This window comes from Pristiophorus japonicus, chromosome 27, assembly GCF_044704955.1.
Source record: "Pristiophorus japonicus isolate sPriJap1 chromosome 27, sPriJap1.hap1, whole genome shotgun sequence".
NCBI lineage: Eukaryota > Metazoa > Chordata > Chondrichthyes > Pristiophoridae > Pristiophorus > Pristiophorus japonicus.
In genome coordinates, this window is record NC_092003.1 from 6825369 (window position 1) to 6842712 (window position 17344).

General features: G+C 55.9%; 2 protein-coding genes across 3 annotated transcripts in view; one reads left to right on the forward strand and one right to left on the reverse strand.

The window, feature by feature from the left end:
• Positions 1-8738, forward strand: part of LOC139239451 (mitogen-activated protein kinase kinase kinase 11-like) — an 81669-nt gene extending 72931 nt beyond the window's left edge. For both annotated transcript variants that reach the window (XM_070868203.1, XM_070868202.1), the window contains exons 7-10: positions 1102-1243; positions 2264-2361; positions 5212-5742; positions 7834-8738. In XM_070868203.1, the coding sequence (XP_070724304.1) occupies positions 1102-1243; positions 2264-2361; positions 5212-5742; positions 7834-8468 (1406 nt within the window). In that variant the 3' untranslated portion in view covers positions 8469-8738. The remainder of the gene's footprint in view (positions 1-1101; positions 1244-2263; positions 2362-5211; positions 5743-7833) is intronic.
• The window catches only part of LOC139239453 (serine racemase-like), a 140039-nt gene that overhangs the window by 51162 nt on the left and 71533 nt on the right, over positions 1-17344 (reverse strand). The window lies entirely within an intron of this gene.

A 17344-nucleotide genomic window follows, 5' to 3' on the forward strand; every position in this document is an offset into this window, starting at 1 on the left:
CCCCCTCCCTCTCTCTCCCCCCCCCTCCCTCTCTCTCCCCCCCCCTCCCTCTCTCTCCCCCCCTCCCTCTCTCTCCCCCCCACTCCCTCTCTCTCCCCCCCCTCCCTCTCTCTCCCCCCCCCTCCCTCTCTCTCCCCCCCCCTCCCTCTCTCTCCCCCCTCCCTCTCTCTCCCCCCCCCTCCCTCTCTCTCCCCCCCCCTCCCTCTCTCTCCCCCCCCCTCCCTCTCTCTCCCCCCCACTCCCTCTCTCTCCCCCCCCTCCCTCTCTCTCCCCCCCCTCCCTCTCTCTCCCCCCCCCTCCCTCTCTCTTCCCCCCCCTCCCTCTCTCTCCCTATTCACACACACACACACTCTCTCTCCCTCTCACACACACTCTCTCTCACTCTCTCTCTCTCACTCTCTCTTTCTCTCTCTCTCTCACTCTCTCTTTCTCTCTCTCTCACACACTCTCTCTCTCTCTCTCTCTCTCTCTCTCTCTCTCACACACACACACACACACACACACACACACACTCTCACACACTCTCACTCTCTTCCACCCCTCCAACCCACGTGCACTCTCTCTCGCTCTCTCTCTCTCTCTCACACTCTCTCTCTCTTTCTCTCTCTCTCACACACTCTCTCTCTTTCTCTCTCTCACACTTTCTCTCTCTCTCTCTCTCTCTCTCTCCCTGTTCTCACACACACACAATCTCTCTCTCACACACTCTCACTCTCTTCCACTCTCGCTCTCTCGCGCTCTCTCTCGCGCTCTCTCTCTCTCTCTCCCTGTTCTCTCACACACACGCGCACTCTCTCTCTCTCACGCTCGCTCTCTCTCTCGTGCTCGCTCTCTCACGTGCTCTCTCTCTCTTTCTCTCTTTCTCTCTTTCTCTCTCTCTCTCTCTTTCTCTCTCTCTCACACTCTCACTTTCTCTCTCTCTCACACTCTCACTCTCTCTCTCACACTCTCACTCTCCCTGTTCTCACACACACACACACACACACACACACACACACACACACACACTCTCTCTCTCACACACTCTCACTCTCTTCCACCCACCCCACGCGCGCTCTCTCTCGCTCTCTCACGCGCTCTCTCTCTCACATTCCCTTGCAGTGATTCCCAACGAGCCCAATGGTGCGTGGAGCCGGTGTTCGGCCTGGGGCCTGGAGAACTGCGACGGGGAGGAGTGTGGGAAAGGAGAGAGGAGACCGGGACGCAGCTGGGGGAACAACGCGGCAAAACCAGCCGACGGAAGGTGGGAATTGTCCGCTGTGAAACAGTGGGGATATTTGGAGCTGGGCAGGAGGAGGGTCTGGCTGTCTAGGATACGGGGAACCGGAGAGGGACAGACATCTGTTGGGTGACAGTCAGCAACATAACAGAACCAGCCCAGACCCCCCTCCTAACTTCCATCTGTATCTAACCTCCTGTACCTGCCCTGGGAGTGTTTGATGGGACAGTGTAGAGGGAGCTTTACTCTGTATCTAACCCCCTGTACCTGCCCTGGGAGTGTTTGATGAGACAGTGTAGAGGGAGCATTACTCTGTATCTAACCCCGTGCTGTACCTGCCCTGGGAGTGTTTGATGGGACAGTGTAGAGGGAGCTTTATTCTGTATCTAACCCCCTGTACCTGCCCTGGGAGTGTTTGATGGGACAGTGTAGAGGGAGCTTTACTCTGTATCTAACCCCGTGCTCTACCTGCCCTGGGAGTGTTTGATGGGTCAGTGTAGAGGGAGCTTTACTCTGTATCTAACCCCGTGCTGTACCTGCCCTGGGAGTGTTTGATGGGACAGTGTAGGGGGAGCTTTACTCTGTATCTAACCCCGTGCTGTACCTGCCCTGGGAGTGTTTGATGGGACAGTGTAGGGGGAGCTTTACTCTGTATCTAACCCCGTGCTGTACCTGCCCTGGGAGTGTTTGATGGGACAGTGTAGGGGGAGCTTTACTCTCCATTGTACCTGAGCTGGGAGGGTGTGGGTGTGCGATAGCTGAGGACAGTTTGTGACGACCCCTCCCCGTGAATAATGAGCTGACCCTCTGTCTGGACTCCGATTGGTAGAGCGGGCGAGGGAGCGGAGGGCGAGCACAGTTTGCACACCCGGTCTCGGTGCCCCGTTGGCAGAGGTGGTGAAGGGGGCACGGGGTTGTGAGACTGCTGCCATGTTGTGGCATTGTCCGAACCTGCTCCACCGAGAAATGTGGTGCGGATTGTCGCCTACGCGGACTTGGCCATTTCCCGGCGTTTTGAGTGTAACTCGAGTCTTTCATCTTCAGGCTGAAGCCACGACTGGATAATTATATCTTCAATGCAGAGACTGGGGACGAAGGCTGTGCTCCATCCTTATCACAATCGATCGCGGACACTAACCCAGGTCAGTGGAGGCGTAGGGCGGGCATCAAACCTGGGGGCGCTAGGGTTTTCGTCAGGGGTCTGTCAGCATGGCTCAGTGGCTATCTCGCTCGCTCTCTCGCCTCTGAGTCAGAAGTTGTGGGTTCGAGTCCCACTCCAGGGACTGGAGCACAAAATCCAGGCCCACACTTCAGTGCAGTACTGAGGGAGCGCCGCACTGCACTGTCGGAGGGGCAGTGCTGAGGGAGCCCCGCACTGTCGGAGGGACACGTACTGAGGGAGCCCCGCACTGTCGGAGGGACACGTACTGAGGGAGCCCCGCACTGTCGGAGGGGCAGTGCTGAGGGAGCCCCGCACTGTCGGAGGGACACGTACTGAGGGAGCCCCGCACTGTCGGAGGGGCAGTACTGAGGGAGCCCCGCACTGTCGGAGGGACACGTACTGAGGGAGCCCCGCACTGTCGGAACGGGCAGTACTGAGGGAGCGCAGCACTGTCGGAGGGGCGGTACTGAGGGAGCACCGCACTGTCGGAGGGGCGGTACTGAGGGAGCGCCGCACTGTCGGAGGGGGCAGTACTGAGGGAGCGCAGCACTGTCGGAGGGACGGTACTGAGGGAGCGCTGCACTGTCGGAGGGGGCAGTACTGAGGGAGCGCAGCACTGTCGAAGGGGCGGTACTGAGGGAGCGCTGCACTGTCGGAGGGGCGGTACTGAGGGAGCACTGCACTGTCGGAAGTGACGTCTTTCAGAAGTGATGTTAAACCGAGGCCCCGTCTGCCCCATTAGGTGGACAAAAGATCCCATGGCCAATATTGCAAAGAAGAAAAAGAAAGACTTGCATTTATATAGCGCCTTTCACGACCACCGGACATCCCAAAGCGCTTTACAGCCAATGAAGTACTTTTTCGAGTGTAGTCACTGTTGTAATGTGGGAAACGCGGCAGCCAATTTGCGCTCAGCAAGCTCCCACAAACAGCAATGTGATAATGACCCAGATCATCTGTTTTAGTGATGTTGGTTGAGGGATAAATATTGGCCCCAGGACACCGGGGAGAACTCCCCTGCACTTCTTTGGAATAGTGGCCGTGGGATCTTTTACATCCGCCTGAGAGAGCAGACGGGGCCTCGGTTTAATGTCCCATCCAAAAGAAGGGACGTTCTGGGGCCAATATTTATCCCTCAACCCAGAAAGCACTTCATTGGTTGTAAAGCGCTTTGGGACGTCCCAAGGTGGTGAAAGGCGCTATATAAATGCAAGTTCTTACTCTGAAACTCGTGTCTTAAACCTAAATAAAGGCCATTACAAAAGTATGAAGACTGAGGCGGCTAAAGTGGACTGGGAAAATAGGTTAAAAGGTCAGATGATAGATCCGCAGTGGGAAACATTTATGGAGATATTTCATAATTCTCAACAAATATATATTCCATGAGAAAGAGTCTACGAGAAAAATGAACCCTCCGTGGCTAACTCAGGAAATTAAGGACGGTATCACGTTGAAAGAAAAGGCGTTCAATGTTGCAAAGATTAGCGTAGGGTAGAAGATTGGGAAATTTTTAGAAGCCAACAAAGGATGACTAAAAAAATTATAAAGAGGGAGAAAATAAGATTGAGAGTAAGCTAGCAATAAATATAAAAACAGCCAGTAATAGTTTCTACAGGTATATAAAAAGGAAGAGATCAGCTAAAGTAAACGTTGGTCCCTTCGAGGATAAGACTGGGGAATTAATAATGGGAAACGAGGAAATGGAGGAGACTTTGAACAAATACTTTGTGTCGGTCTTCACGGTGGAAGACACTAAAAACATCCCAATAATAAGCAGGGGGAGGGGGAAATTAAAACGATCACTATCACTGGACATAAGGTACTAGGCAAACTAAAGATGGACAAGTCCTCTGGACATAAGACCATAAGAAATAGGAGCAGGAGTCGGCCATACGGCCCCTCGAGCCTGCTCCGCCATTTAATATCATGGCTGCTCCGATCATGGACTCAGCTCCACTTCCCCGCCCGCTCCCCATAACCCCTTATCCCCTTATCGGTTAAGAAACTGTCTATTTCTGTCTTAAATCCATTCAACTACCACAGCTCTCTGAGGCAGCGAATTCCACAGATTTACAACCCACTGAGAGAAGAAATTTCTCCTCATCTCAGTTTTAAATGGGCGGCCCCTTATTCTAAGATCATGCCCCCTAGTTCTAGTCTCCCCCATCAGTGGAAACATCCTCTCTGCATCCAGCTTGTCAAGCCCCCTCATAATCTGATACGTTTCGATAAGATCGCCTCTCATTCTTCTGAATTCCAATGAGTAGAGGCCCAACCTCCTCAACCTTTCATCATAAGTCAACCCCCTCATCCCCGGAATCAACCGAATGAACCTTCTCTGAACTGCCTCCAAAGCAAGTGTATCCTTTCGTAAACATGGAAACCAAAACTGCACGCAGTACTCCAGGTGTGGCCTCACCAATACCCTGTATAGCTGTAGCAGGACTTCCCTGCTTTTATACTCCATCCCCTTTGCAATAGGGGCCAAGATACCATTGGCCTTCCTGATCACTTGCTGTACCTGCGTACTAACCTTTTGTGTTTCATGCACAAGTACCCCCATCGTTCTTCACGGTAGAAGACACTAAAAGCATCCCAATAATAATCGATAATCAGTGGGCAAATGGGAGGGAGGGGGGGGGAAGGAATTAAAACAATCACTATAACTGGACATAAAGTACCAGGCAAACTAAAGATGGACAAGTCCCCTGGACTCGATGGCCTGCATCCTAGGGTTTTGCGCAAGTCCAATTTTAACCCGTTGAAATCGGGACTGACTGCCCTGGCCCTATTTTGATTTTTGTCTCTTTTTAAAAAAATGACATTGTAGGCGACCCTGCCCGGAACGGGGAGCCTCTCGCCATCTTCCTTGGACACGCCGACAACCTACCTCAGGCCGCCGACGGGTGCTGTGGGAACGGTGGCGGCACGGAGGAGGCCGGCGGGCGCCGGTTGAAGAGCACGCGCCGGGCGTTGCTGAGCAGCGCTGCCGTGCTCGCATCGGTCGCGCTGGGCGGCGACCTGGCGCGCCTGCGTCTACCCGCCGAGGCCGGGCCGCAGCGGGAGGGCGATGCCGACGTCCCGGCGCAGCGCGGCTGCCACAGCGACCAGAGCTCGCCTCACCTGGCCCACGGCAAGAAGGCCCGCAAGGACGGCGGCGAAGCAGCCCCGAGAGACCTCATCCGCTTCCTGCCCGACGGCCTGGGCCCCTGCGAGGCCTTGATCGACTTGGCCGGCTCCGAGCGCCCCGCCCCGGCCGACGGCCGCCTCCACCCAGCCGGCGAGGTGCAGTCGGGACCGCCGGTGACGCCGAGGAGGGAGAGGAAACACGGCGGCGGGGATAGGCTGACCGAGAGTGCAGGTAAATGCAATACCGCCTCCTGCCTGTAGAGGGGGTGCATTGGGGCAATACCGCCTCCTGCCTGTAGAGGGGGTGCATTGGGATAATACCGCCTCCTGCCTGTAGAGGGAGTACATTGGGGCAATACCGCCTCCTGCCTGTAGAGGGGGTGCATTGGGGGCAATACCGCCTCCTGCCTGTAGAGGGGGTGCATTGGGGGCAATACCGCCTCCTGCCTGTAGAGGGAGTACATTGGGGCAATACCGCCTCCTGCCTGTAGAGGGGGTGCATTGGGGGCAATACCGCCTCCTGCCTGTAGAGGGGGTGCATTGGGGGCAATACCGCCTCCTGCCTGTAGAGGGAGTACATTGGGGCAATACTGCCTCCTGCCTGTAGAGGGGGTGCATTGGGGCAATACCGCCTCCTGCCTGTAGAGGGGGTGCATTGGGGCAATACTGCCTCCTGCTTGTAGAGGGGGTACATTGGGGTAATACTGCCTCCTGCCTGTAGAGGGGGTGCATTGGGGCAATACCGCCTCCTGCCTGTAGAGGGGGTGCATTGGGGCAATACTGCCTCCTGCTTGTAGAGGGGGTACATTGGGGTAATACTGCCTCCTGCCTGTAGAGGGGGTACATTGGGGCAATACTGCCTCCTGCCTGTAGAGGGGGTGCACTGTGGCAATACCACCTCCTGCCTCTGGAGAGTGTGTATTGGGGCAATACCGCCTCCTGCCTGTAGAGGGGGTGCATTGTGGCAATACCACCTCCTGCCTGTAGAGGAGGTGCATTGTGGCAATACCACCTCCAGCCTGTAGAGGGGGTGCATTGGGGCAATACCACCTCCTGCCTGTAGAGGGGTGCATTGTGGCAATACCACCTCCTGCCTGTAGAGGGGGTTGATTGTGGCAATACCACCTCCAGCCTGTAGAGGGAGTGCATTGGGGCAATACCACCTCCTGTCTGTAGACGGGGTGCATTGGGGCAATACCACCTCCTGCCTGTAGACGGGGTGCATTGGGGCAATACCGCCTCCTGCCTGTAGAAGGGGTGCATTGGGGCAATACCGCCTCCTGCCTGTAGACGGGGTGCATTGGGGCAATACCGCCTCCTGCCTGTAGAGGGGGTGCATGCAATACCACCAGTGGGTTGTCATCATAGACAGTCCCTCGGAATCCACTCTTAACAATGAGTCCTCAGGTGGCTGAACAGTCCAATACGAGAGCCACAGTCCCTGTCACAGGTGGAACAGACAGTGGTTGAGGGAAGGGGAGGGTGGGACTGGTTTGCCGCACGCTCCTTCCGCTGCCTGCGCTTGGTTTCTGCACGCTCTCGGCGACAAGACTCGAGGTGATCAGCGCCCTCCCGGATGCACTTCCTCCACTTAGGGCGGACTGGTCTTTGGCCCAGGGACTCCCAGGTGTCGGTGGGGGATGTTGCACTTTATCAGGGAGGCTTTGAGGGTGGTCCCTTGTAACGTTTCCTCTGCCCACCTTTGGCTCATTTGCCGTGAAGGAGTTCCGAGTAGAGTGCTTGCTTTGGGAGTCTCGTGTCTGGGGGACATGCGGACAATGTGGCCCTGCCCAGCGGAGCTGGTCGAGTGTGGGTCAGTGCTTCGATGCTGGGGATGTTGGCCTGGTCGAGGACGCTAACGTTGGTGCGTCTGTCCTCCCGGGGGATTTGCAGGATCTTGCGGAGACATCGCTGGATTTCTCCAGCGGCAATGCCACCTGCTGCCTGTAGAGGGGGTGCATTGGGGTGGGGGCGTAGATCCAAAGTAATTGGGGGGAGGTTTAGAGGGGATTTGAGGGGAAATGTCTTCACCCAGAAGGCGGTGGGGGTCTGGGGCGGAACTCACTGCCTGAAAGGGTGGTAGAGGCAGAAACCCTCACCACATTTAAACAGTACTTGGGATGTGCGCTTGTAACCGACAGGGCTACGGACCGAGAGCGGGGAAGGGGGATTAGGCCGGGTGGCTCTTGGTCGTCCGGTGCAGACACGATGGGCCGAATGGCCTCCTTCCGTGCCGTGAATTTCTCTGAAAACTAATCAATGGCCGCCAGTTAGCCGAAGTCTCATCTCTCTGTCCGTCTCTCTCTCTCTCTCTTTCTCTCAGGAATATCAGCTGCCTCCGGGACGGCGAACGAGCAGGAGGCCCTGGACTTGCCCTCTGCCCCCGACCAGCCCCATCGCAAGCCCGGGCAGCGGGCGGAGCGCCCCAAGACCAGCGCCCTGCCAAGGCCCCGGCCCTCCCGGACGCGAGCCCGGATCGACCCCTGGAGCTGCGTCTCCGCGGGCACCGGCCACCCGGGCCAGACCACCTCGGCCAGCCCCCCCGCCCCGGACCCCTTCAGCACGCCGGGACTGCGGGCGGCCCACCCTAACAACCCCTTCGGCCCCCCGCCCCTCCGCCTGGCGCCGTGGGTGCGGCTGTGCCCCCCGGGGCCCAACAATCCCTTCGCCGCCCCCCCCCCCGACGACGACGACGGCGACGGCGACGACAACGAGGCCGCAGCCTTCTGCCCCTTCCCCCCGCCGAACTCCGACCCCTTCAGCGCCGCGGTGGAACGAGCTGGTTTCTCGAGCCGCCCCGTCTCCGGACTGACCTTCGACCCCTCCACGAGGCCCCCGCTGCCGCCGCCCTTCCTGCTGCCCTCGGGCGCCCAGGACCACAGCCTGATCGACTGGGACACAGAGATCTGGTGCCAAGAAGTTACCCCGCCGAGCTGGGGTGGGGGCGAGTCGGTTTAGGGTCCCGGGCTTCCCAACCGCGGCCGTATTCCTGGAGCTTTGATCGCATTGCGCCGCCCCACCCAGTCGAATAGCCATTTTATAACCGAATAAATGAACAGAAAATGAGAGGAAAAAAAACACACACCGTTAATTTGTAACGCCCTGCAACGATTTTAACTCCTCCGGTGTTTTGCCTCCTGCAGATTAATCTTTCATTCCCGTGGACTCTAAGGGAATCTTGGGAGCGTTGACTGCATGAGGAGGGTCACGCCAAAGGACCTGCGTGGTTGGGAGGAGAGGGGGGGGGGCGGGGGCGGGGGTTTGTGGGAGGAGAGGGGGGGCGGGGGTTTGTGGGAGGAGAGGGGGGGCGGGGGTTTGTGGGGGGAGGGGGCGGTGAGGCGACCTTTGCTGAGGTGACTGGCCGGTTGGCAAGAGAGTCTTTCTCTCTGGACATTTTAACTTTCAAGTGCAAATACTGCTGGGGAGGACGGAGAGTGCGGGCTCTTCCACTACAGAGGCAGCTGTGGGTCGCGTCCCACCCTCCGGCTCTCTCTTCCCCCCCCGTCTCACGGTCGGGCGAAGGGTGAGGGGGGGGGGATCGCGCTGACTAGCAGGACCCGCACCTTGTTGGGCAAATGTTATTTTTTAGGAAAAAGATTTTTTTAAAAGAGGAAAAAAAATTATTATTATTATTATTAAATAAAATCTTCCAACATCTCTCTCCTGATTTTTTTTTCTTTAAGGTGTCCCACTCTCAGTCTCTCTCCCTCAGGGAGATATCTGTACACTGACTGGTGTCTCTCAGTCCCTCTTCCCTCAGGGAGATATCTGTACACTGACTGGTGTCTCTCAGTCCCTCTTCCCTCAGGGAGATATCTGTACACTGACTGGTGTCTCTCAGTCCCCTCTCCCTCAGGGAGATATCTGTACACTGACTGGTGTCTCTCAGTCCCTCTCTCTCCCTCAGGGAGATATCTGTATACTGACTGGTGTCTCTCAGTCCCTCTTCCCTCAGGGAGATATCTGTATACTGACTGGTGTCTTTCAGTCCCTCTCCCTCAGGGAGATATCTGTACACTGACTGGTGTCGTTCAGTCCCTCTCCCTCAGGGAGTTGTCTGTATACTGACTGGTGTCTCTCAGTCCCTCTCCCTCGGGGAGATATCTATACACTGACTGGTGTCTCTCAGTCCCTCTCCCTCGGGGAGATATCTGTACACTGACTGGTGTCGCTCAGTCCCTCTCCCTCAGGGAGTTGTCTGTATACTGACTGGTGTCTCTCAGTCCCTCTCTCTCCCTCAGGGAGATATCTGTATACTGACTGGTGTCTCTCAGTCCCTCTCCCTCAGGGAGATATCTGTACACTGACTGGTGTCTCTCAGTCCCTCTCCCTCAGGGAGATATCTGTACACTGACTGGTGTCTCTCAGTCCCTCTTCCCTCGGGGAGATATCTGTACACTGACTGGTGTCTCTCAGTCCCTCTCCCTCGGGGAGATATCTGTACACTGACTGGTGTCTCTCAGTCCCTCTCCCTCAGGGAGATATCTGTAGACTGACTGGTGTTTCTCAGTCCCCTCTCCACCAGGGAGATATTTGTGCACTGACTGGTGTCTCTCAGTATCCTCTCCCTCGGGGAAATTTCTGTACGATGACTGTTGTCTCTCAGTCCCTCCTTCAGGGGCAGAGAAGACACACATGGATAAGCCACCGTGGACTACCTAGAGGGCATGGTGTGCGAATGTGCTGTGTGAGGTATACATGCACAACATACGTGCTACTGTACACAGGTGTGAAATGCATGTGGGGTGTGTACAAGCCTGTGGATGCAGGTCGGGTGAGGGCAGGAGACTGGGCTATGATGCCTCCCAGAGACGAATACCCTGATAACATTAGAAGGGAGAAACTGGGGTGGGGGGGGGGGAAACAGTAACAGAATGAAAAGTGTATGGTCCAAAGACTGGGAAAAGCAAGGTAGTTATGATGAACCTGTACAAAACACTGTCGGATTGAACTGGAGTATTGTGTCCAGTTCTGGGCCCTGCATTTTAGGAAGGATGTGAAGGCCTTGGAGAGGGTGTGGAAGAGATTGACGAGAATGGTTCCAGGGATGAGGGATTGTAGTTACGTGGAGAGACTGGAGAAGCTGGGGTTGTTCTCCTCGGAGCAGAGAAGGTTGAGAGGAGATTTGATCGAGGTGTTCAAAACCATGAGGGGTCTGGACAGAGTAGAGAGAGAGAGAAACTGTTCCCATTGGTGGAAGGGTGGAGAACCAGAGGGACACAGGTTTAAGGCGATCGGCAGAAGAACCAAAGGCGACACGAGGGAAAACGTTTTTACGCAGTGAGTGGTTGGGATCTGGAATGCGCTGCCTGAGAGGGCGCTGGAGGCAGACTCAATCGTGGCTTTCAAAAGGGAGTTGGATAAGTACCTGAAGGAGAAATGATTGCAGGGCCAAGGGACAGGGGAGGGGGACTGGTTGAGGTGCTCTTGCAGAGAGCCGGCACGGGCTCGACGGGCCGAATGGCCGCTTCCTCTGCTGTAACCATTCTATGATTCTATGCCCTAAAAGGGTGAATCAGGACAGCCTCAAATCACAGAGAAAGGCAACAGGACAAATCGACCAGTTACCCTGAATGACTTCTCCCTGGTGCAGAGGTAAGATTTCTGTGTGTTGCTACTGAAGCGGATTGCCAGGGTACCTGTCATCTCCATGGAAACGAATGCTTTCCTCCCTGATGTATACACATGTATACATGTATATTTTGCATCCCATGTTTTTGTATCTAACCCCGTGCTGTACCTGCCCTGGGAGTGTGTGATGGGACAGTGTAGAGGGAGCTTTACTCTGTATCTAACCCTGTGCTGTACCTGCCCTGGGAGTGTTTGATGGGACAGTGTAGAGGGAGCTTTACTCTGTATCTAACCCCGTGCTGTACCTGCTCTGGGAGTGTTTGGTGGGACAGTGTAGAGGGCGCTTTACTCTGTATCTAACCCGTGCTGTACCTGCCCTGGGAGTGTTTGATGGGACAGTGTAGAGGGAGCTTTACTCTGTATCTAACCCGTGCTGTACCTGCCCTGGGAGTGTTTGATGGGACAGTGTAGAGGGAGCTTTACTCTGTATCTAACCCCGTGCTGTACCTGCCCTGGGAGTGTTTGATGGGACAGTGTAGAGGGAGCTTTACTCTGTATCTAACCCGTGCTGTACCTGCCCTGGGAGTGTTTGATGGGACAGTGTAGAGGGAGCTTTACTCTGTATCTAACCCTGTGCTGTACCTGCCCTGGGAGTGTGTGATGGACAGTGTAGAGGGAGCTTTACTCTGTATCTAACCCCCTGTACCTGCCCTGGGAGTGTTTGATGGGACAGTGTAGAGGGAGCTTTACTCTGTATCTAACCCCGTGCTGTACCTGCCCTGGGAGTGTTTGGTGGGACAGTGTAGAGGGAGCTTTACTCTGTATCTATCCCTGTGCTGTACCTGCCCTGGGAGTGTTTGGTGGGACAGTGTAGAGGGAGCTTTACTCTGTATCTAACCCCGTGCTGTACCTGCCCTGGGAGTGTTTGGTGGGACAGTGTAGAGGGAGCTTTACTCCAATGACTAAAAACACTCAGAAAGCCAGTTGTTTACTGATGGCTTTTCTGGCTGCTCCCTAAGGGGAGTAGCCTAGGATTTACAAGCAGGTGTCAACCTTCAACAACTTCCCCCAGAAATGTAACCCATATTTGAACTCAAGGTTCATCCATTCTAAATCCTCGCCCCACCCCCACATTTGCAGGGAATATCTGAGGAGTGGCCTTAAAGCGACAGGTCAGATTAAACACAGTTCCATCTTCGTCGCTGTCCATCAGAATCATGAGCAATGGGGCAGGGGGTCGGCTAATTCTTATTCAACAAAGTCTAAAGAATGGTAACACCAGTCCTACCCTCCCCCTCAGCAATCTCACTGCCGTGCCAATCACTCCTGTTGAACTGTGAGCAACAAAAGGACTTTCATCTCGATAGTGCCTCTCTCGCTCTCGGGAAGTCCCAGAGCACTTTATGAAGTGTAGACACTTTAGGAAACGTAACAGCCAACTTGCACACACCGAATGGTGACAGATTAGGAAAAGGAGAGGTGCAACGAGACCTGGGTGTCATGGTGCATCTGTCATTGAAAGTTGGCATGCAGGTACAGCAGGCGGTGAGGAAAGCAAATGGTATGTTGACCTTCATCGCGAGAGGATTTGAGTATAGGAGCAGGGAGGTCTTACTGCAGTTGTACAGGGCCTTGGTGAGACCTCACCTGGAATATTGTGTTCAGTTTTGGTCTCCTAGTCTGAGGAAGGACATTCTTGCTATTGAGGGAGTGCAGCGAAGATTCACCAGACTGATTCCCGGGATGGCAGGACTGACATATGAAGAAAGACTGGATCGGCTAGGCTTATATTCACTGGAGTTTAGAAGAATGAGAGGGGATCTCATAGAAACATATAAAATTCTGACTGGATTGGACAGGTTAGATGCAGGAAGAATGTTCCCGATGTTGGGGAAGTCCAGAACCAGGGGTCACAAGGATAAGGGGTGAGCCATTTAGGACCGAGATGAGGAGAAACTTCTTCACTCAGAGAATTGTGAACCTGTGGAATTCTCTACCACAGAGAGTTGTTGAGTTCAGTTCGTTAGATATATTCAAAAGGGAGTTAGATGTGGCCCTTATGGCTAAAGGGATCAAGGGGTATGGAGAGAAAGCAGGAATGGGGTACTGAAGTTGCATGATCAGCCATGATCATATTGAATGGTGGTGCAGGCTCGAAGGGCCGAATGGCCTACGCCTGCACCTACTTTCTATGTTTCTATGATCCCAGAAACAGCATCATCACAAGTAGTCCCTGAGAAATAAGGAAGACTTGCTTCCACTCTAAAAGTGAGTTCTCAGGTGGCTGAACAGTCCAATACGAGAGCCACAATCCCTGTCACAGGTGGGACAGACAGTGGTTGAGGGAAGGGGAGGGTGGGACAGGTTTGCCGCATGCTCCTTCCGCTGCCTGCGCTTGGTTCCTGCACGCTCTCGGCGACGAGACTCGAGGTGCTCAGCGCCCTCCCGGATGCACTTCCTCCACTTAGGGCGGACTGGTCTTTGGCCAGGGACTCCCAGGTGTCGGTGGGGATGTTGCATTTTATCAGGGAGGCTTTGAGGGTGTCCTTGTAACGTCTGCCCAATGAGAAAATGACAGATCGTCTGGGTTTTTTTTTTGTGATGTTGGTTGAGGGATAAATATTGGCCCCAGGACACTGGGGAGAACTCCCCCTGCTCTTCTTCAAATAGTGACCGTGGGATCTTTTATGTTCACCGGAGAGAGCAGACTCCATTGCACCTCCGAAAGTGCAGCGCTCCCTCAGTGCAATTGTAACCCTTGCCGGAATGGTGGTGCCCACTGAAAAACACACTGCCCCTTTAAGAGGGGTCTGACCTGCCAATCACTTTGATGTGAGTCCAATCACAAGACTCCCTCTTAGCCCTGAGACTGCCCATGTTAGCACAAACCCCAAGCTACAAAAGGGAGGTAAGATTGCATTGGCGCCTCCAGGAATAAAAGATTAATCTGCAACACACTGCTGCAAGCAACCAAGGATTTAGATTCATCTCGGGGTAAGTGTGTCAGCTGTTGCTCCGTTGGTTGTGATTTCGAATCCCACTCCAGTGACTTGAGCATAAAATCTCGGCTACCATACCAGTGTCAGTGCTGAGGGAGCGCCGCACTGTCAGAGGGGCAGTGCTGAGGGAGCGCCGCACTGTCGGAGGGGCAGTGCTGAGGGAGTGCCGCACTGTCGGAGGGGCAGTGCTGAGGGAACGCCGCACTGTCGGAGGGGCAGTGCTGAGGGAGCGCCGCACTGTCGGAGGGGCAGTACTGAGGGAGCGCCGCACTGTGGGAGGGGCAGTGCTGAGGGAGCGCCGCACTGTTGGAGGGGCGGTACTGAGGGAGCGCCGTACTGTCGGAGGGGCAGTACTGAGGGAGCGCCGAACTGTCGGAGGGGCAGTACTGAGAGGGCGCCGCACTGTCGGAGGGGCTGTACTGAGGGAGCGCCACACTGTCGGAGGGGCAGTACTGAGGGAGCGCCGCACTGTCGGAGGGGTGGTACTGAGGGAGCGCCGCACTGTCGGAGGGGCAGTACTGAGGGAGCACCGAACTGTCGGAGGGGCAATACTGAGGGAGCGCCGCACTGTCGGAGGGGCAGTACTGAGGGAGTGCCGCACTGTCGGAGGGGCAGTACTGAGGGAGTGCCGCACTGTCGGAGGGGCAGTACTGAGAGGGCGCCGGCGCCGCACTGTCAGTGGGGCAGTACTGAGGGAGCGCCGCACTGTCGGAGGGGCGGTACTGAGGGAGCGCCGCACTGTCGGAGGGGCAGTACTGAGGGAGCGCCGCACTGTCGGAGGGGCAGTACTGAGAGGGTGCCGCACTGTCGGAGGGGCAGTACTGAGGGAGCGCCGCACTGTCGGAGGGGCGGTACTGAGGGAGCGCCGCACTGTCGGAGGGGCAGTACTGAGGGAGCGCCGCACTGTCCCATGGCACTATTTGAAGAAGAGCAGGGCAGTTCTCCCTGGTGTCCTGTGGCCAATATTTATCCCTCAATCAACGTAAGAAAAACAGATGATCTGAGTCATTAACACATTGCTGTGTGTGGGAGCTTGCTGTGCGCAAATTGCCTGCTGGGTTTCCCACATTACAACAGTGACTACACTCCAAAAGTACTTCATTGGCTGTAAAGCGCTTTGGGATGTCCGGTGGCCAAGAAAGTCTTTTCTGTTAACAATGTTTCCACGGGAGATGAATCCTAAATTCTTGGGAGGTTGCGGGGACAATCCTGGGTGATTGGCATCTCTCTCTGTAGGGTCTCCACACTGGCCCAGGCTGAGGATGGGGGTCAGTTGTCAGCCTCTGAACCTCGCTCCAAACCCACCCCTCTGATCTCTCCAAGCCCCCCCTCTAATCTCTCCAAGCCCCCCCTCTAATCTCTCCAAACCCCCACCTCTGATCTCTCCAAGCCTCCCCCTCTAATCTCTCCAAACCCCCCCCCCCTAATCTCTCCAAACCCCCACCTCTGATCTCTCCAACCCCCACCCGATCTCTCCAAACCCCCACCTCTAATCTCTCCAAACCCCCACCTCTAATCTCTCCAAACCCCCACCTCTAATCTCTCCAACCCCCACCCGATCTCTCCAAACCCCCACCTCTAATCTCTCCAAACTCCCACCTCTAATCTCTCCAAACTCCCCCCCCCTCTAATCTCTCCAAACCCCCACCTCTAATCTCTCCAAACCCCCCCCTCTAATCTCTCCAAACCCCCACCTCTAATCTCTCCAAGCCCCCCCCTTCTAATCTCTCCAAATCCCCCCCTCTAATCTCTCCAAACCCCCCCTCTAATCTCTCCAAACTCCCCCCCCTCTAATCTCTCCAAACCCCCACCTCTAATCTCTCCAAGCCCCCCCCCTCTAATCTCTCCAAACTCCCCCCCCTCTAATCTCTCCAACCCCCCCCCCTGATCTCTCCAACCCCCCCCTCTGATCTCTCCAACCCCCCCCCCCCCTGCTCTCTCCAAGCCCCCCCCCAGATCTCTCCAAACCCCCACTCTGATCTCTCCAAGCCCCCCCCGATCTCTCCAAACCCCCCCTCTGATCTCTCCAAGCCCCCCCTCTGATCTCTCCAAACCGCCCCCTGATCTCTCCAAATCCCCCCTCTGATCCCTGCAAACACTTCCCCCCCCGATCTCTCCAAACCCCCCCCCCCCGATCTCTCCAAACCCCCCCTCTAATCTCTCCAAACCCCCCTCTTGATCTCTCCAAACCACCCCCCTCTGATCTCTCCAAACCCCCCCTCTTGATCTCTCCAAACCCCCCCTCTAATCTCTCCAAACCCCCCTCTTGATCTCTCCAAACCACCCCCTTCTGATCTCTCCAAACCCCCCCTCTGATCTCTCCAAACCCCCCCTCTGATCTCTCCAACCCTCCCCTCTGATCTCTCCAAACCCCCTCCCTCCCTGATCTCTCCAAACCCCCCATCTAATCTCTCCAAACCCCCCCACTGATCTCTCCAACCCCCCCCTCTAATCTCTCCAAACCCCCCCACTGATCTCTCCAACCCCCCCCCCCTCTGATCTCTCCAAACCCCCCCTCTGATCTCTCCAAACCCCCCCTCTGATCTCTCCAAACCCCCCCTCTGATCTCTCCAAACCCCCCCTCTGATCTCTCCAAACCCCCCCTCTGATCTCTCCAAACCCCCCCTCTGATCTCTCCAAACCCCCCCTCTAATCTCTCCAAACCCCCCCCTCTAATCTCTCCAAACCCCCCCCTCTGATCTCTCCAAACCCCCCCTCTGATCTCTCCAAACCCCCCCTCTGATCTCTCCAAACCCCCCCTCTGATCTCTCCAAACCCCCCCTCTGATCTCTCCAAACCCCCCCTCTGATCTCTCCAAACCCCCCCTCTGATCTCTCCAAACCCCCCCTCTGATCTCTCCAAACCCCCCCTCTGATCTCTCCAAACCCCCCCTCTAATCTCTCCAAACCCCCCCTCTGATCTCTCCAAACTCCCCCTCTGATCTCTCCAAACCCCCCCTCTGATCTCTCCAAACCCCCCCCTCTGATCTCTCCAAACCCCCCCTCTGATCTCTCCAAACCCCCCCTCTGATCTCTCCAAACCCCCCCTCTGATCTCTCCAAACCCCCCCTCTGATCTCTCCAAACCCCCCACTGATCTCTCCAACCCCCTCTCTGATCTCTCCAAACCCCCCCCTCTGATCTCTCCAAGCCCCCCCTCTGATCTCTCCAAGCCCCCCCCCTTATCTCTCCAAGCCCCCCCTCCTGATCTCTCCAAGCCCCCCCTCCTGATCTCTCCAAACCCCCCCTCCTGATCTCTCCAAGCC